The sequence below is a fragment of the Schistocerca piceifrons genome, chromosome 1 (genome assembly GCF_021461385.2).
Source record: "Schistocerca piceifrons isolate TAMUIC-IGC-003096 chromosome 1, iqSchPice1.1, whole genome shotgun sequence".
NCBI classification, from domain to species: Eukaryota; Metazoa; Arthropoda; class Insecta; order Orthoptera; family Acrididae; genus Schistocerca; species Schistocerca piceifrons.
In genome coordinates, this window is record NC_060138.1 from 325,813,374 (window position 1) to 325,834,024 (window position 20,651).

The following is a 20,651-nucleotide window of genomic DNA, read 5'->3' on the forward strand; positions in this document are numbered from 1 at the left end:
TAGCTGATGGGGGGCAAATTGGCCAGGGGATGGTGTGCGCGCGCCCACACACACACACACACACACACACACACACACACACACACTCTTGTGTGTTGTGGGGGAGGAGGGCAGCGGTTTAACTTAGGTTTAGGCCAGGAAGGTTATGGGGGTGGAGGATGTGCTGTAAGGATAACTCCCCTCTGCGCAACTCAGAAAAGCTTGGCGGGGGGGGATCGAGGTGGCACAGGTAGTGAAGCAGCCGCATTGAAATCTCCCATGTTATGCTCTGCTCATGTTGTGCCACTGTGTGGACCAACTGTTTTTGGCAACAGTATGGCAGTGACCATTCATTCTAGTTGACAGCTGGTTGGTTGTCGTACCAATGTAAAATACTGTGCAGTGGTTGCAGCAGAGCTGGCATATAACATGGCTGCTTTCACAGGTGGCCCGGCCTCTTATGGGGTAGGATAAAACTGTGGAAGGGCAGGAGTTCGTGGTGCTGGGTGAGTGGTTGAGCAGGTCTTGCATCTGAGCCTTCCACAAGGATATGATCCCTGTGGCAGGGGATTGTGAGTGGGAGTGGGATAGGGATGGAGTAGGATGTTGTGGAGGTTGGGTATGCAGTAGAATGCCCCCATGGGAGGGATTGGAAGTACCTTGGGTAATATCCCTTCGCCATTCCCATCCACAATACCCTGCCACAGGAAGATCCAGATGTAAGACCTTCCCAGTCGACCCACTCAGCACAACCTACTTCAGTCCCATCACAGGTTTGTCCTACCCTCATGAGAGGCTGGGCCACCTATGAAAGCAGCCATGTTATATACCAGCTCTGCCACAACCAACCAGCTGTCAACTAGAATGAATGGCCACTGACAAACTGTTGCCAAAAGCGAGGTGGACCACCCAGTGGCACAAATGCAGCAGAGCACACAACATGCAAGATTTCATTGACTGACTGACTGTTTCCTACAGCTAGAAAAAGGAAGTGCATTCTGAAAGCTAGCCAAGTTCTGTACGTTTTGTTTGTGTGTCTATAAATGACGCAGTGCTTCTGCCTTTGTGAGTTATCTCTTGTATTCCTAAATAATTTGTTACTTAAGTATTCATTTTGTTTGTGTGTGCAAAAGAATTTCTTGCCATGCAGTAGGCGACTAAAGCTGAAATAATGAAGTTGATTTTTTGTAAAAAAAAAAACCTGTAGTTAAGTCACTGAAGGTAGTTGGCATGAGTCCTGCCACATATCTTTATGTCCTTTTTTTTTTTTTAACATCATAATAGAAATGGTGGTTTCGAAAAGTCAATCTTTCCTCTGGGGACCTCTCCTTGTTACTTGTAACTATACAATAACTGCAAATAATGCAGCCATATTTTTTGACTTTTTTAAAAATATCTACTGGGAGAACCAAGTTGGATACCTCTGACAGAGGTGTCTTGAGACACTCAAAACATTGACCTCTACATGGTGCAGAAGATTGCTCCCTGTCTGTGGAAACTTCAACTGGAACTCAAGGAAAAGATTGGCTGGACTTGGAGTATTACGTCTGTATGAAATATTTCGCTATCCATCTCACTCATGTGGGTTGAAGTGGCGAAATAAGAGGTCTTTACTGTTAGAGCATGGAGACATTATTGATTGGCAGTTGCATTTTATTGTAAAAATGAAAAATGTTGAGGAAGCAGCCACTGAAATATTCCATCTGAATGAAACTTGGATAGACAGTAATGTGATGGTTGGTAAATATTGGCGGGAGAAGGATGATGTCGGCGTGATGGGGTGGGAAACCCAGTTTTGAAAGACTTATTATTGGAAGTGTTGTATCAGGTAAGGGATTCATCAGGGATACACAACAAAAATTGTGAGCTAAAGCCACAAAAGGTGATTAACGTGGTCAAGTGAACTCGGGAAACTTTGAAAGGTGGTTTGCAAATATGATTCTCCCAAATCTTCCTCCAAAGTCGGGTACTGTGGTGGACAGTGTTCAATACCATAATAGACAGGTGGGGGAAAAACACCCACACAGTATGATATGAAAGTGAGTATGTTGGAATGGCTGCAAAAAAGACATGTTGCCTGTAATGAGAGCATGAAAAGCAGGCCCTGTTCACTTTAAGTCAAGAACATAGACTTGCAAAAACCTAACGATCAATGAATTGGTAAAAGAGAGAGGGCACATTGTTGTCTGCTTGCCATCCTACATTTATGATTTGAGTGCAGCAGAACCGGCACGGCAAAAGTAACACGGTTGTTTAGGGAGTGTTTCATTTCAGGGGACATGTAAAAGACAACCTGTTAAGGCTGCAAATGAATCCCTTCTGCCAGTAATTGATGACAGCTGGGAAAGGGTCCTGCAGGAAGGCCCAACAAGTGGAACAAGATTAGTGGTGGTGAAATGGTGTTGCCAAACTATCAATACATAAAATCATTATTCATACTGCTGAATCAGCCAGTAGCAAGAATAATGAATCATGCGCGGGGACTGATTCTGAGTTACTTCTGTGTGTATGCAATTCGGCGTTATGTATGAGAATAACAATTTTCATAATTTTACTCATTCTTTTTTTATTCCATTGTGTTAAGGTTTACTACTGGTTCTTTTTAATTTCAAATTGTTCTGAGAACTGATGTGGAATTAGTAGCAGCAAGCACCAGTATTCAACATGAAACAACCAGTTTTGATTTCACAAATCCTGTGAGCTTTTATTACCCCATCTTGGCTTTTACTTATGTCGATGTGCCAAATGTAGTGGTTGACAGCTGTCACAGGAGCAGCAGCATCAGCAGCAGCTAACAGATGACACTGTCAGTGCTGCTTGGAGCACAGCTTGTATGTAAATGTAAATATGTTGCCAGCACTGTGTCATGTTTGTTAGGAGCTTGCTTCCTTCACTCCCCCCCCCCCTCCTCCCCTCCCACAATTCTTTCTTCTTTCTTCTTCTTCTTCTTCTTCTTTCGAGTAGACTTGTACCTCAGCAACTATTTTGTTATCAAACCTGTGCCAACTGCCAAAGCTCCAGAAATTGCGAAGTGCCTTGTAGAAGACATCATTTTGGAGCACGGAGCGCCCCATGTGAAGAACTGTGATCGTAGATAAGTTTTCCAGTTGACACTAGTAAAAGAGTTTACACCTAATTGTGACATCATTCACTGGATGAAAACTGTCTACCATCTACGGATAATGACCTCACAGAACACTTTAATAAAAGATTGGAAGATAAGCTTTTGATGTATGTCAATGTCGAATGGAGATATTAGGATAGAATAGAGTCTGGTTGAAATGATAGTGGATACAATGTTCCTGGTTTAACTGGATGTATACAGGATGACTACATGAAACACCTAATCATTGGAACCATAGAAGCAAGGCAACTGATTTGCAGATGGACCATGGATACTCAGGAGGAAGACTGAGACAGCTAAAATACCAAGCACCAAACAGTGAGATACTGCACAGGAGACTTGGTTTGAATTTTTATGCCTATGCAGAAAATGGGGACTATCAAGAAAATAGAAAATGTACTAGTTTGGGACGTTTGTATCCTTTGTCCATTGTCGACGTCACATATGAAGTAGAGTATTATGACCCTGCATTGTTAAGACAAAAGCACAGAGACATTGCCCATGTCTTCCGCACACAGATCAGCTATGGTGCAGAGGCACAGATCGATGATGGGGACTCTTCCTTCAAGGAAACTGAAGATCATGAAACTTTGACAGGAGTGCTACTGTTGCTGCTTAATAAATTGAAGAGGATGTAATATCATGACTAAAACATGAGGATCCAACAGCGCTGCTATACAGACGACCATTGACAAGTTGTAGATCCAGAGTGCTGTAGTTAACTGCAATGAGAACTTCTGAAACAGTGGGTCACTGCTTGTCCGGGAGAGGAACAATGCTGTGAAATGGTGGCGCACACATTGTGACATTGTAGTTAGTGACTCTGGCTGGTGTGTTGCTGGTTGCTAGTTCATATCCGACCACCAGCAGTCATTTTTATTTACTGTTTATCATTACTGGAATGGTTGTGAAATACCTTATGTTTGTACATTGTGGTATATTCAATGTTTATGTAAATGGATGCATTCTCCATCCAGGAAGTCAGTTCTGTTCAAGCAGTTCCTTGTTGTTCATAAAAAAAGTTGCTTTCAGTTTTGTGTTCTGTGCTCCATTAATGGCCTGGCTTTTGGATTTTGACTTGAGTGTGGTTACAATTGGATAATATTTAATTTCAGGAATTGTTTTTGTCCGAACCAAAACTGACATCACTCCCTATATTGTATATTAACTGTTGCAGGCCATTATGATTACTGTAACTAAATAAAGACTGTAACATCACTGAAAATTAGAGCATTTGATGTGGAACAAAGACAGAGGATCACATTAGTGATGTCACTGTGTGTTCTATGTCCCTCCCTGTTTAGCATTCATCATGTACCTCCCTATTTAGCCATTAACCACTCAGTGTCACGTATACTGAATTGCTGGTGTACTGAGTAACAGATTTTGCAATTGTCTGCCTGTAGAGTATTATGTTGTTGTTTTTGTTGTCATCATCTCTTCTCACTAGAAAGTATAATATAAAAGGCCTCCTGACAAAATACAAATTTCCTTACTGTACTTCCTATTACATAATAAGCCATTCGAGTCTGGATGTATTCAACTTATATTAATGCCTGTCTGTTACTTTTAAAGGTGTTAGGTAAAGTACCGACAATAACCATTGACAAGACTGATGGCTGCCAAATGTACCTTAGTCCTGAATCACTGGATGTTGAAATTGTCAGTTCCAAATCATCAGAAATGAATGTAATGGTGCCTAAGGGAAATGGTGACTATGTAAGTATATATGTTGGTTGTATATTAAACACAGACTTTTGTTAAAGGGTTAATGAATATACACCATGTCAGTTATCCCCTCTGAGCTCAGAAGAACAATTACAATTGTAGTATTCTGTGTAGTAGAGTTCATAATGCAATATAGCTCACGACTCAAGAATTTTTTGTAAAGATGTGAAATTATTTAAGTTACATTAACACGTCAGTCCAGTTGACTTATCACTTATTTTCGTTTTACCAACATTTCCGTAATCTTCCCAACAGATGCTACAGCGGAAATTGTATAGGCGTTTCTTATGTACATAGATCTGACTGAGAAGTTCATATTCAGAAACACTTGGTGTCGATGTCTTAAAATCTCAGTTCACAATTAAACTGATATGGGGGCAGGGGTGGCTTTTGGCAATGAGAAAATTTCAATTGAGTGATTATCAAATTTGGAGACTTGCTTAACAGATGAATTTGATGTGGTTTTAAGCACTTTTTATAAAATACTTAATCCTTTGAGTGACAAAATGCATGTCAGCATGTACTCTGTGGAAATAGTAATGAATAAAACTCCTTAACTTATTTCTAAATCCAACATGAGGCGTGGAGTGGTAAATACTCATACCAATGAATCAGAAGAAAATAAATTATACATGGTAGTTAAAGTGGCATACATATTTACCAGCGTCACTTAAAAGGTTAATATACAGTTTGGCCCAAAATTATAGGGTCAAAATTTTACGTGTTTGAGAAGAACTATGCTGATTATTTGGAGGAAAAGGCCCAATGTTTGCAACTGAATAGTTCAGGCACTGTTAGGTCATGAACAAGCAATATGTATGAAACATATTATTGTAAAAGTTTTCTGTAAGACAAATAGTTGCCTGCCCCAATGAAGTTGATGAAACTAACTTGAAAAACAGTACCAATTGTGTGTGATGTGTCCATGATAAAGATTATCATTGTTTACAATTTGTGACTGGTTGTCCATGGCAAAACATTAGCCACTACAGGAACCTGAAGGAATGCAGTTAATGTATGGATAATGGAAGGAATGCCAGGACGAATGATCAGATATACAGGGAAAGAAGCAAAAGGCATCAATCATCCTGATTCTAATAAATTTCTTGCCTTTGGTAGACACAAAGAACTCGATAATTGGCCATCAACTTGGCAGTTATCACCTTGAACAGATGCTATAAGCTTTAATTGTTGTTAAAAAGTGCAAGTTACTAGTAAAGCACTAAGAAACTAACTGGACATTTCCAACTACTAGCTTCTCATTCAAAGTACTTAGCTTAGGACACCCTACTATCTGTATAATTGTGACCCAACCGACGACACCATTTATAATTTTGTAATATGCAATTTCTTGCAGCCAAGATAAGCTTTGGACCCAGGAATAAAGCTAAACTGACTCAGAGCTTGATACTTCATCTTGGAGGTTATCAGGCACACAAGTATTAGTTCAGTGTGTATACAACCTGGGACAAGCAGAAGATCTGGAAAGTTTTTCATCAGGAAGAAAACTGGGAAAAACCGGGGAATTTTTTAGAATTCCTAGAGCTTTTCATTGTTTTAGTTTTCAGTTAAATTTTTGTAATTTTGGCTGTTGAGAACCAATACTCTAACAAAGGATATTACTGTGTCCTGCCACGGCAGAATAATAGTGCAACAATAAAACATGAAAGAGAGAAAAAAAAACGAAAATAAAACTTAAGTTGCAAGGGAAATGCACCATATACAACAACAAAACACAGTGCTCATACAAGGTGTCTAACAACAGCAAAATGTGTCAAAGGCCTTAGGAAGACTGTGCAATGCTTCAGAACAACAAATTGCCTGTGATGAGCGTGACGTCACCATTGTTTATGTTAGATTCATCTGAGTAGTGCGAGCGGACTCATGCGCATGCACTGTTGAGTCACGTGTGAGTAGTATCTTCTCCCACTTCTGCCTACGGAAGTGTGGCTGTTAGCTGTACAAGCAGTAGCAGCAAGCAGCCAGATACTGCCCAGAAAAATTTTACTGGCGTGTGCAAGCTACCAGATTCACACTTGCACAACAGGCCCTGATCAAAGGGGTGGGGGCAAACCGGGGTATCCACCCAGGGCAGCAGTTTGGGGGGGGGAGCACCAAGTTCATATCTTGAGGAAGAAAACATTGTTTCACAAAGGACCTAGCATCCAGCACACATTGGTCTATTGATTATTCATATGATTTTGAAACTTGTCCCTGTTGGTTTTTGAACATTTTTGAATGCATTCTAAGTTGATTTCCAAATGAATCATAAGTTGATTTTTGAATGCGTGCATAGTGTACATGATTTCCCTGCTAGGGGAATCCCCATCGTATATGTAAATAAACTATCTTCCAGACAAAAGGTGGCAGGGCTATATGAGGTAAGCGGAGTAAAGCGGAACGGGTGAATGCCTATTGCTGTTTGTATATGCGGTTGTCTGGGTTTGCAAACGATAAGTGTTGTTATAATTACTAGTGAAATCCATAGATTCAGACTACCAGAGTGGAGAATAAATGGCTAACAGGAATAGGCAGGTAAGAAAGATTACATATTATCTTCTCGGTGTCTCCAAGAAAATGACAGAACATTTTTGGCCAGACCCCTACACTACTAAGAGCCAGTTGTACAGTTTCCGGCTAGCAGCTGCCTAAGTTCTATTCTGGGAGTAGTGCAGAAAACACGTTGTACGAACATGTAATAATGCGTAACTGGAGAATAAACACAGGATAACTAAAACTAGTGATTGTGACAGGGTTAGTGAAGTTAATCGAAGAATAAGTTTTCACACTGGCAGGAATAGTTACAGAATTAGTGATGACAAGATTGATTATTAGAATGAGGGAAACGGGGACATCACACAAATTATAGAAGAATATGATGATTCCAAATTTATGTAAAAATTTCGTACTACTACTTTTGGATCTCATGCTTGAGAATCTGGGGTGTATGAATGAAATGTGAAACTATTTTCTAACATAAAGCTTTTTGCTTTTAATTGGCCTAATAGGCATTTGATATTTGTATTTTATGAATTATGTTGAAATGTTATAAAAATGACCATTTATGCCAAAACAATCTCATTTATTTGGTGTGTGTGATGATTACTGTAATATTAGACAGGCCTCTTGCATTTTGTCTAGCAAACAGTGACAAATTACACGTAATCAGATTGAGGAACCACACCAGGCTTGGGTACTGTTTGTATTAACAACTTTTACCATATTAGATAACGACATTTCGTTTTCTTCATGCAGCAAAACGTTTGATGAACTTTGGTGAGGTAATAGATTCTTTTCCAGAAAGAAAAGCATGCTCTGTAAAGCTGTAGTAAGATTAGAGAGAAAAAAATGCTAGAACTTAAAGGTTGAAGAAACGTGTACTGCTTGCTTGTCTCTTGTCTTTACTGGTTTTATGTACCCTATATTTAATCTTATGTCACAGAAAACACAAGTTATTAGCTAATAGGCAATAAAGAGTGCAAATTTTCTGAAGAGTACTTGTTCTCCCAGTTACAAATAAACCCAACCAGTAATTGCGAGGGGGTTTTTTTTTTTTTTTTTTTTTTTTTTTTTTTTTTTTTTTTAAAAAAAAAGAGGGACAGGAGAATCACCACAGGACTTTTTTAATTTCCACTGTCCTGAAGATAGTTTGATGGCATCCGTTACAAAATACGAGGTGCGACAATAAAGTAATGAGACTGATTTTCTTTGCAAGATGTGGCAACCATGTAGGCTCGCATAGGCACAATACCTTTGACCTTGGTCTATAAGCTGCTTCTAGTCCAAGCGGCACATCGATGCAGCTGTTCAATTGTGAGTTGTGTTGTAATAAGTTAACACGTGTTTGTCTCTCTTGTCATGGAAATGGAACTGCATAATATTGCAAAGTGGTATGCCATTTCTTTTTGTGTTAAATTGGATGAAAATGTGACGACAACTTATGGTAAGCTTCAGAAGGCTTTTGGAGAGGAGGTTATGTCAAGTGCTCAAGTTTTTCGTTGGCATAAAATGTTTAGTGAAGGCAGAATGAATGTTGAAGATGTCGACCACAATGGACGACCATCAACCTCATGGACGGATGTCAACTTGGCCAGGGTGCATGAACTCGTACGATCTGATCGAAGATTACCCGTGAAAATGATTGCGGAAGAACTGAACATCAATCGAGAAATGGTTTGTGTAGTAATAACTGAAGATCTTGGTATGAGAAAGATTTGTGCAAAAATTGTCCCCAAAAACCTCACACCACAACAGCAAGAAACACGGAAATCAATCCAGAATTGTTGAGCCTTGTTATCACTGGTGATGAAAGTTGGTTTTTTCAGTATGATCCAGAGACAAAACGCCAAAGTTCGCAATAGTGCACAGAGGGATCATCCACACCGAAAAAAGCTTGTATGTCAAAGTCAAAAGTGAAATGCATGCTTGTGTGCTTCTTTGATTCCAAGGGAATTGTTCACAAAGAGTGGGTGCCTCCTGGACAAACAGTTAACCAATATTACTACAAAGAAATTTTAGAAAGACTTCGTAAAGAGAGTTCTTCGGGTTCGTGCCAACATTACTGATAATTGGATTCTGCATCACGATAATGCGCCATCCCATATGGCTCTGTCAGTACAGCAATTTTTAACCTCAAAACAAATTTCAGTACTACCGCAGCCACCTTATTCACCAGATATCGCTCCATGTGACTTTTTTCTATTTCCAAGAGTCAAAACGTTGGTCAGGGGACGCCATTTTCAAACAACACAAGATGTCCAAAAAGCTGTGATGAGGGTCTTAGAGGATATTACAGAAAGTGAGTTCCAGCATCAATGGCAGAAGTGCAGGAAAAAGTGTGTATAATCAGAAGGGAACTATCTAGATATATTATTGCCTCAGTTCGAAAATATCGTTGGTTCGGGTCTGATGGTGCAGAGCAGTCCGAGTTGTAGTGGGGAGTTGGGTAGTCTCCACATGCCTCGTGTTTACGTTTAGTAATTTTGCTGTTTCATCTTCGTTTATTGCTCTCGTGTCAAACGAATACAAAACGGATTGCTGTGCCAGGGGCTGTCAAGTGAATTAAAATATATTCACATAATTATGGAAGGCTGATATATGTTATTAGTTTCAGATTTTATTTATTTCCATCTCTCTGACAGTCAAGCATTAATCGACTTGCAGAACAATGAAGTTATTTTTGTTGATTTGCTAAAGAAATTTGGCTTTTATTAATCTTTTCCCCTGAGGCAGTCAATTTATTTAAAACGAAGTGTTTAATTCCCCACTGTGGCTCACAAAATTCCGATGCTCTTGGAGTAACTTGTGATGTCATGTTTCTTTTGTGACATAATATAAGACCTTTCACACGTACGAACATGCGGGCTTCCTGCGTCATTGTAGCTGCGTAAGCGTGATGACTCCTGATACCTGGCGCTCTGTGGCAACTGCTGAAATGAACCTATATGTTACAGGTTGTGGGAGAATATTGCAAATGGTTGTTTGAAAAGCATTACTTTGAAAGCAAATTTCCTTTTACACGAGATGAACTATGTGCGAGAATGTACGATGAATTAAACTCTCATTTAAAAATCAACTCTTTGAGAACGGCCATTTACAAGAATTATGAGCCCAGAAAATCTGACGTTTGTTGTTATTAAAATTTTTACTGGCACATTTGTGTGATGTATCTTAAAATGTAACACATGCAAAAAAGATCAACATTATATGTAAAAGCTTAGCTTCTCTTGCAGCTTATTAATCTTAGAGACCAATATTATATGCGAAACCTTTGCTTTTTTTTGTAGCAACACTACATAAATTAATTTAAACCATTAACTTTTCCTATTTGTGTGTTTGGGCTACATAACAGTGGTATTGCAATTGGTTGACTACATCACATGTCCTACGCTCTGAATATCCGCCGTCATCGGCTGGTGAGATCACGTGATATGAGCTATGACTGGCTTACAAAAGCACAGCACAATCTTGATTACAATGCTTTAAAAAGTAACATGTGGTGTTTGGTGGAATTCGAATTTATACTTTCTTAATACAAAAATATACAGCATACATGTTGCTGCACCACAAAGATCTTTCCAAAAAGTGATTCCCCCCCCCCTTCCACGCCCCACCGAGAGTTTTGTTTTCTAAAGTGCCGGGAAATTCTATGCCTCTGTATAAAGCCATAACTAATCAAAGGATTGACAAGTCGTACAGTTCCTAGGAAAAGTATACTGTCACTTAACACAGAAAAAGTGTATTTTCACCTGGGAGGAAAGTGCATTTTTAACCGGGAGATCTGGGAAAAATCCCCTTGTCTGCATATACACCCTGTAGTTGTATGAATCACTAACATTTTGATAACAAACAAAGGAGATATTCCTTGGCAAAGTGAAACATATTCCAACAGTAGCAGAAACTAGCTTGTTCGCTTGACTAGATATAGCTACACTCCAGTTAAAGTGGTAGACATCGTTAACAGATAGTTATATTGTTAGCAAAATTAAATTTTTTTTGCTATGGAAGGGAAGTGTGATGGAATGTGCAAGCAAAATGTGAGGCATACCTGCCTTGACATTGTGGATAAATGTGTTATTCAGCAACAATTTCTGTGCTTTTATGAACAACACAAGGAAATAGAAACATTGCTAGAACTTTACAGCTTGTGTCGTATAGAAGTGGTAGCTAGTAAAGAAACTGACAAGAGGAGTGCATGTGGTCAGAGATGGGGAACAGAGAACTGCCTAAATAGTGGAACAGTTTAAGGTACACAGTGTCTTATTCTAGAAGCAGTCATCTTAGGTGGCTTCCAGTCAAAAGAAGTGATTAGATGAATTTAGTTATGATGAATTAAAATAACTGCAGTCTGCAAAATAACATGATAGCCTAATGATAGCCTAATATTTTAGGTCGCAACCCATTACACAGAGTTTCCGGGTTCGATCCTACTATAAAATGAATTCTGTCCTCTCTCTCTCTCTCTCTCTCTCTCTTTTTGCTCTACTTTCACTTTTGATGATACCTATAAACCACCTTAGTTGTGTTGGTTACAAAATAGATTATGAAGGGATAAAATTAAATGATTAATGACTCAGGAGGTAGGTACAAATTCATTTATTACTAGATGGGTACCTGGCCTTGTCCTAGTATGTATTTAAGTGATTAATGGAAAATCTCATATAAAGATGTGAAACAAATACTAACAAAAGATAGAGGGGCTGGCCAGTACTTACCTCAGCTCAGTACAGCCAATAGATAATACAAAACAGAACAGAAAATTTACATTTTCCTCTGACAACCATCCATCCTTGCTACCCTCCCTGTTTACCTTTCCCTGCTGCTTCATAACCTAGGTTGTGAGTAACTAAATCCACTTTCCCTTCTTCCCCTCTCTCCTCCCTGATGAAGGAACAAAGTTCTGAAAGCCAGGAATGTAAATTTTCTGTTCTGTTTTGTGTTATCTATCGGCTGTACTGAGCTGAGGTAAGTACTGGCCAGCCCCTCTATCTTTTTGTTAGTATTTGTTTCACTAGTACGTATTTATTCCAATCTTCTATTAGTCCATCTCCTCCTTCCCCTTCTGTCACCTTCTCCCCCTTCTATCTCCTTCTCACCCCCCTCTAAACCCACCTCCTCCTCTCCCCTCCGTTCATCTTCTCCTCACCCCATACTCACTCCACATTATCACTCCCACTGATGGTTCTTCCCCCCACATTATTTCTTTCCAGATAGTAATAAGTGTACCAATTTTGGATGAAATCAATTCAGGGATTTAGGAGGAGCATTTTACCCAGGGCTTTGCTTGCGCACACATACGTCACATGTATTTAATGTATTTCACGCATAGTTGTATACATATTTCACTTGTATATCTCGCGAATTTTGCTATTCGGTTTTGTTTTCATGCAGCTTAATGTTTACAATGTCATATCTCCTGAACTATGTGTCATTTAATTGTATAATTTTGCAGGTAAGTTCAGTTCTATATGTGGATAGTGTCTGCAACTGTGTTGCAAATAGATTTGGTAGGGAAGAAGTAATAAATTAAAATGTTGCATCTGATGCTCAAGTTTTAATGCGTGAACAGTGAAAATGTAATAAGCAATAAACCTTTTACATTTCATCATTTTGTGTGTGTGTGGGGGGGGGGGGTGAGAGAGAGAGAGAGAGAGAGAGAGAGAGAGAGAGAGAGAGAGAATGGTGTTTGGGGGGGGGGGGGGGGGTTGCAGCAATAAAATTCTCTAAAGATTTGAAATCATTTTTGATGTTGGTTGCACGTCACTAAGTGCTCTCACTCTCAAGTATTTTGTGAATACAGTCTGGCTGTTTGTATGTCATGAGCTCCCCTCCCCCCCCCCCCCTCCCCCCCCCCAAACACACACACACACACACACACACACACACACACACACACACACACACACACACACACACACACACACACCCGCATGAGAGGTAGGTGGTTCTTACTTTCAAAGTGGTTCTTTCCAGACAGTAAGTAATATATATAACAATTTACTGCATATACTTGAATAACCCACACATTTTTTCCCAAATTTGAGGACGATTATTCAAAACAAGGTTAGTACTGCTCCGCCTCCAACAATAGATCCCATTATATTATTGCATTGTTGTGGCCCCAGTCTGTGATGCATAGTAGCATGTTAGAAGTGAAGTATTAACAATGTCTTCAAACTTGTTAATTATGGCTACGAGTTCTCATTATCGCTTGTACACTGCTAAAGAAAAACTGAAAATTATTGAAGAAGCCAAGAAAGTTAGAAACCGGGCAGCTGGAAGAAAGTACGATGTGAATGAGAGTTGTATTCGCGACTGGCAAAAAAAACTATGACTTCAAGAAACTAACAGTAATCACCGGGCAATCCACGGCCAAAAAGTGACGCATTTGGACCTTGAAAAAAATGCTCTGTGATTATGAAGATGAGAAGCGATAATACAGATGTGCAGTGATGAGTGAAATGTGCCAACTTAAAGCATTGGCTTTAGCCAAAGAACTACACATTACCAATTTCAAAGCTAGCCAGGGTTGGCTATCAAGATTTTTCAACTGAAATGGATTAGGATTCTGAAGGAAAATGACCATCACTCAATGGCTTCCAGGTGGGTATGAGGAAAAATAGTGTATTTTCATCATTATGTGGTAAGTCTGTGACACAAATAGTCTTATATATTATTGCAAATTGGTAATGTGGATTTAATGCCAGTGTATTGTGAGATGTCGCTTGACAACACCGTGAACAGGAAAGGAGAATTCAGCATCATGATAAGAACTGGTGGCAGTGAGAAGCAAAGGTGTACAATGATGGTTTGTGTAAGAGGCAATGGACGAAAGCTATCACCTTACGTGATATTTAAAAGAAAAACTATTCCAAAAATATTAGAGAAAGGCATATTAGTGAAAGCAAATCCGAAGGGGTGGGTAGACAATAACCTTGTGATTGACTGGGTGACACATGTTTGGCAACGTCGTCCTGGTGCATTACTGAATTTATGTAACATGTTGGTCTTGGACAGCTTCCACGGACATAAAACTAAGGAAGTGCGAGACAAATTACAAAAAAGGAAAACTGACTTCCTCATTATCCCCAGAGACCTATCATCGATTCTAAAAACACTAGATGCATGTATAAATTCAAAGCTGCACTTAAACAGCAGTGCACTGACATACAGACATGTAGTGTGTGGCAGCACCTCACTTGTAAGTGTGTGCTGTTCTGCCTTCCCTTCTTCCCTTGTGTAAACATGATGGGGATGCCACACTGGCCAGGTTAGTAGTTCGGTTGGCCAGGTAATAAGTAAAACATAAGTTTGTATCACTGTTTATGCATCATGCACAAGGCAGAGAGAAGTTAGGTGATACTTTTGCCAGCCTCCCATTAAAGAATGCACTCAATGATTGTGCTTCTTCCTCCATTTTAAATCTAGCTTCCCTCTTCTATAATATTGTGCACCAACTTTGTAATTCATTGTAACATGAAGATATTGGTAGACTAATAATAGTTTGTCAAATTATTTGAAGACTAAATGTGAGTGATGTAATAGTTTCTTTCTTGTATATCCATCAGCTGTTATTGCATATTACACTGGCTTTAAGTGTCTACTAATTTGATTTGTTTCAGGCGGAATTCCCTGTACCAGAACAATTTAAAACTACTGTAAGCCAAAAGGGGTTGCAGACCATTGCTGTTGAAAATAAAGGATAAACCATTTCATTAGATGTAGAAATATTGTGCAATCATCATAAATCAATATGCAATCATTTTTTTATCTTCATATTAAAAATAAGTGACAAGAATGATAGATGCAAGGAGTACAGTATATGAACTGTTAAAATTTGGTGTACAGGATAATTGCTTGATGTGATAAATCTACTTTTTAGACGTTTCTGTGGCTTGAAATTTGTATCATTTTTGAAAGCCGTAGTGAACAATAACAAGCAACTGAGTTTATGTATATATATTTTTAAGAGTAATGAAAGTCTTACTCTAGGGTTTCTTATTACATTGTCATGAACATTAATGCAGAACAAGGAATTGAAATTTGTCTTATGTTAAAGATTGGAAATGAAGTTTCATTCATATTTTCTATTATAAAATTTTACTATAATTTGCTATTGTCAAATGCAGATAGAAATAATTTTCTCAGTAGACTGAAAGTAACGCTGTTATGACTCCTCTGCAGACAAAGGTGTGAGAGTTTTCCCTGTTTGACTTCAATAGTACTTCAATGCAGATTGTTGATTATTATTTTTTTGTGCTACTTGTCAGTTGATAGTGTGTGTCACTCTGAGAGTTAAGATTGTACTTTTGAACTGTCAGAATTATTGTGCAAGTATCATGATGCTGGGTGTGTACAGATTTTTTAATTTTTACAGCTGATAAATTATTTTCTTCTTATTAAAGTGGTCACATTTTTGACACATCATTTTTGAAAAGATTTTTAATGTGTGAATTATGTCAAATCAATAAAGCTGTACTATGTATTATGTAAATGGTGCTATTTTTTAAACAAAAATATTGTCTTTTCTACTATTATGGGTGCTAAATTTGTAATTAGCATTTATACAGTTTCATATATTTTCATATCGCCTGTTCCATCCTTTTATCTGAGCAGCAGTCATTTTTGTTGTCATACTTATCATCTCATTGTCAGAAAGAAAATGGGTTTGAATTAATCGTATAGTTCATAATTTTGTTTATTCACTGGACATTCATTTCTTCTCTTGCTATTTTACACCTGGAAAATGACTTTTTTTACCTTCTATTTTAGTTGTGTGGAAAATTTCTGTGTATTACAGCATGACTATATGTGTTAAGCTTTTCTTAAATATTTTGGCCATAATTATTGAAAGTGTTGAAGTTAATAAATATCACTTGAAATTTATTGTATCATTTACAGCAGCCAATATTGTGGCTTATGGACATGTGCATTTGCAATGTAGATATTGTTTTCTATGACTATTTTAATTTGAACTCCAAGGCAGACTTCATTCTAAATTGATGAACGTGTAAAAAAGAAAAGAAATAAGATTTGCATAGTATTGTAAATTGTTGAGGTTGCACTAGGTTTTTTAATACTTGCTGATGTTTGTCTCTGTCCTGTGACCAGAGGAGTATACAGCAAAAGAGCTTTCTAAATGAAGCATGTTATGATCATGTGAAAATAGTAGAAGATTGGCAGTATTCCAGGAAACTAATATATTGAATAACAATTGAAAGAATGATTGTGGATAAACAACTTTTTCAAGGTGCTGCTGCAGAAGAAGAGAGACTAAATGCTAGTGTGTGTGTGTGTGTGTGTGTGTGTGTGTGTGTGTGTGAGCGAGTGAGATTTACAGAGAATAGCGGGATGGTTAAGAGAGAACTGCACATTATTTGAAGGTTTAAGGTTTTACAGATGACCTGAACATTTGATGGAGTTACAAATATGATAGTGAAAAGTCCTGAGTGGAATACAAATTCCATTAGATGGAGTTGTTATTTACAGACAGTTGCAGTTTATTGTTAGTTAGTTTCACGTTCTGTTGATCATTTGCACAGTAATTCTTAATTATGTGAAACAAGTCACTTTACATACGCATCACAACTTAATTTTTAAATGTTGCTACATGCTGAACTTCTTTTTAAAATCTAATGTGCTCTATGTCCACAGTGTGGTGGAAAGTTATTTTCAGTTAGCAGAGTAAAATATCTTGCATATTTTGTAGGATACACAGTCACCAAATATGGTATGCTTAATATTGTGGGTTATCCTGCACATCATTACATTATCACATATCACATTTGATGTTCCTTCCACCACAGGTAACAATGATGATGCCAGCATCTCTTGCTCAAAGCAAGAGACAATCAGGGATAGTATGGTATTTACAAAATGCCATTACTAACAAAACAGACTGTTCAAAATGTAAATTCTTATACATTTTATTAGATTTCAATGATTATTAGATTTGGACCAACTTCAATCAATTGTAATTATACTCGTAGTTTCTGGTCACCCTGCAAATAGTTACATGACGCTGTAAGTCTAATCTACCCCCCCCCCCCCTTTCCCATGTGAAAAAAGGTTGTGTGTGTGTGTGTGTGTGTGTGTGTGTGTGGGCGAGAGAGAGAGAGAGAGAGAGAGAGAGAGAGAGAGAGAGAGAGAGAGAGAGAGCACTTCCTTGGCCCAGTTTCCTGTTACCTGGATACTCTGTGCTTTTCATATACCACATCCTGCAGTCAAAATATCATTAGGTAATCCCAATCTTTTATCCAACTCTTAATGACAGTGTCTTATTCTTGTTTTGGGCAGGACCATTACCTCCATACCATGCAGGCAACACATCAACATCTGCAAATTTTGTGAAACTATGCACTCATTACCTTCATTATCAGATCTGCAGTTATTCACCAAACTTCCAAATAAAGCAGTTGCTTGGATTCAACAAAAATAATATTTATTCTGCTACAACATCTTTTGCAAAGCGTACTTGGAATACAATTTTTGTTCTTTAAATTTTTGCCATCATTTAGTACATAGATGGAGGAAATGGAGTTAAAATCTAGCATTCATCAATATTAATGCTGACATACATAATACTTTATCTCAGCTTGGGCTCTTCTTCCTTCAGCAGTGTAAGCCGATAGTACTTCAGAACCTTTGAGGAACAACAACTTTAATTTATTTATTTTATTTTAGTCATTATACTCCTACCATGAACACATTCTTACAAGAATGGTGTAGAAATATCAATGGAGCACTGAACAGATGACTGGCAAAGGTTCCAATGTCCATGACTATAAATTTGGGATCCTGAAATATACAACATGCTAGAGTTTCTTCTTCCCCCCAAAAAAATTTCGATATATGAATAACGTAGCTCACACAAACATCTGAATTATAAAACTAACTGCAAGTTCTCATGCTTCTGGCATGGGAGACATGTTCTTCTGTAGTTCCTGTCTCACAGCTGTAAAATTAGTGCTTCATCAAAACTAGATTTACAATACCAAATGAATTCCTCCCTGTCCAGATAATTATCGTGAAGACAGTCAACTTATTCCTGAGCAATTGCTTTGTCTTAATAATAAAATCAATTTTAATCAGAAATCTTATTTCTGGGAACACTCAGCTACCACCAGCACACTATTTCTGACAGGATGATTAATTTTATTTGTATGGATTTGAAGAAAAAATTGAACTGTTTAAAGCGCTCAGATTTATGTGATAACTCTGCTGACCCAGCATCTGATTTGCAAATAGCTGAACAAAACTGTGTAGCTACCTTTCACACGTAAACCGTAGTGAAGCAATCAGGTTCAGTCATTTTCATTTAATTACATTTTTTTTATTTCTGAATGTGCATCATAGACGGGAGTGAGTCAGATTATACTGCCTGTAATAAATCACACTGGAAATATTTCCAGGTGTAGTGTTTTTACTTCCTATGTTAAGTGGTTTTATCCTTACAGGAACACTATACCTATTTTTGGAATACCATTTAGACATAACATAATACGGCCATGGTAGTTGTTTGTATAATTTATAGAGTGAAACCACCAAGGTCTGTATTGCATGTATACATGTACAAAAGGAAGCATTAGTGGAAACAGTCATAAAAACCTTATCCCTGAGCTGTTTAAGCTAAAAGTGAGTTAATGAAATGTTACACTGTTCCTGAAGAAAATTCAGTTTTAAAGAATGATGCAATAAATATTCCTGTGACAGAAATATAACTTGAAATTTAATGATATAAGCCTAATATTTTATAGGTCTCAAACATGAAACAACGAAACATGCATTGTTTGACATACTACATACTATTGGTTTTGTGTAATGACTGAGTTATATTTGTGTCGCATCCCCCCTGCCCTGCCCAAAGTAGTTTACATACAGGAGATTCCAGAGTTTCTCACTTTTAGTGAATGCGGGTAGAGAGAATGTAATGTGTTCTTGTTCTGTTCACAATATTATCCTTGTATGGGAGCTCTTCTTGGTTATTAACTTAAAATGAACAATCACTGCCTTCCATGAATGTGGATATAGGCTAATTGTAATTAAAAATCCCCTGTACATTTTCTTCGGTGGTTTTACTATATAAGCAATTGTATCAATATTTAGAATGACATATTTACTAAATAAAAATAAAAGCATTAAACACTAAAAATTCTTATTCATAATAACAAATATTAAATTTTATAGTGTATACCAAGAAATAAACTTCTGAAACTTAACTATCTGGAGTAGCATTTTTGTTCACATCTCTAAACTGTGTAGGCTACTACTTGTTAAACAGGATCATATCGTAACAGAAAGGTTATCTGTTTAAAACGTTTTTTATAGCTACTTTTCCTGACATATTGATACATGTTGGCATAAATAATAGAATGTAATTTTATATACATTAAGCTTTTCTGAAAATTGTGTAAATGTTCAAAAATATTCAGAAAAAAGCTTAAATACTGTGTTCTACATTGATAATGTAAATAAAATTGTCACTATTATTAAATTTCTGCTACTTATCATATTAAACTGAAAAAGATGGTACTGTTTTATTTTTAGCAAAATTGGTATTTTATGCCAAGTATTTCTTGCAGTGGAAAGATTGCTGAATGTACTTTCAGGCATGATGTTTATGTGGAAACATGATTTGCTCATAAAATTTACCTGTGCACCTCCGCTGTGAGTCAGTGTTGCTGTATATTTTCCTCAGCTTCTGCATTTAGTAGGTGTTTCACATATTTTATCAGTAGGGATTATTTTTAGATTGTCTTCTTTGTAAAATAATCTACAAAAAATAAATTTAAATTATTGATGATTAATATGAGCAACTTCTTATTTTCACAAAGATAATATCTATTAATAATAGTTTTTTTACTTTAGTGTTGTGTAAATTTCTTACTGCTTACAAGGGAACCTCCCCATCGCACCACCCTCAGATTTAGTTATAAGTTGGCACAGTGGATAGGCCTTGAAAAACTGAGCACCGATCAATCGAGAAAACAGGAAGAAGTTGTGTGGAACTGTGAAAAAATAAGCAAAATATACAAACTGAGTAGTCCATGGGCCACATAGGCAACATCATGGAGACAGGCAGCTCAGGAGCGCCGTGGTCCCGTGGTTGCGTGAGCACCTGCAGAAGGAGAGGTCCGTGGTTCAAGTCTTCCCTCGAGTGAAAATTTTACTTTCTTTATTTTTGCATAGTTATTATCTGTCCGTTCATTCATTGACATCTCTGTTCACTGTAATAACTTCAGTGTCTGTGTTTTGCGACCGCTTCGCAAAACCGTGCGATTAGTAGACGAAAGGACGTGCCTCTCCAATGGGAACCGAAAAC

General features: G+C 37.7%; 1 protein-coding gene across 3 annotated transcripts in view; it reads left to right on the top strand.

The window, feature by feature from the left end:
- Nucleotides 1–20,136, top strand: part of LOC124782512 (adenylyl cyclase-associated protein 1) — a 266,157-nt gene extending 246,021 nt beyond the window's left edge. For all 3 annotated transcript variants that reach the window (XM_047253947.1, XM_047253946.1, XM_047253948.1), the window contains exons 8-9: nucleotides 4,679–4,822; nucleotides 14,953–20,136. In XM_047253947.1, the coding sequence (XP_047109903.1) occupies nucleotides 4,679–4,822; nucleotides 14,953–15,036 (228 nt within the window). In that variant the 3' untranslated portion in view covers nucleotides 15,037–20,136. The remainder of the gene's footprint in view (nucleotides 1–4,678; nucleotides 4,823–14,952) is intronic.
- Nucleotides 20,137–20,651: the final 515 nt, after the last annotated feature.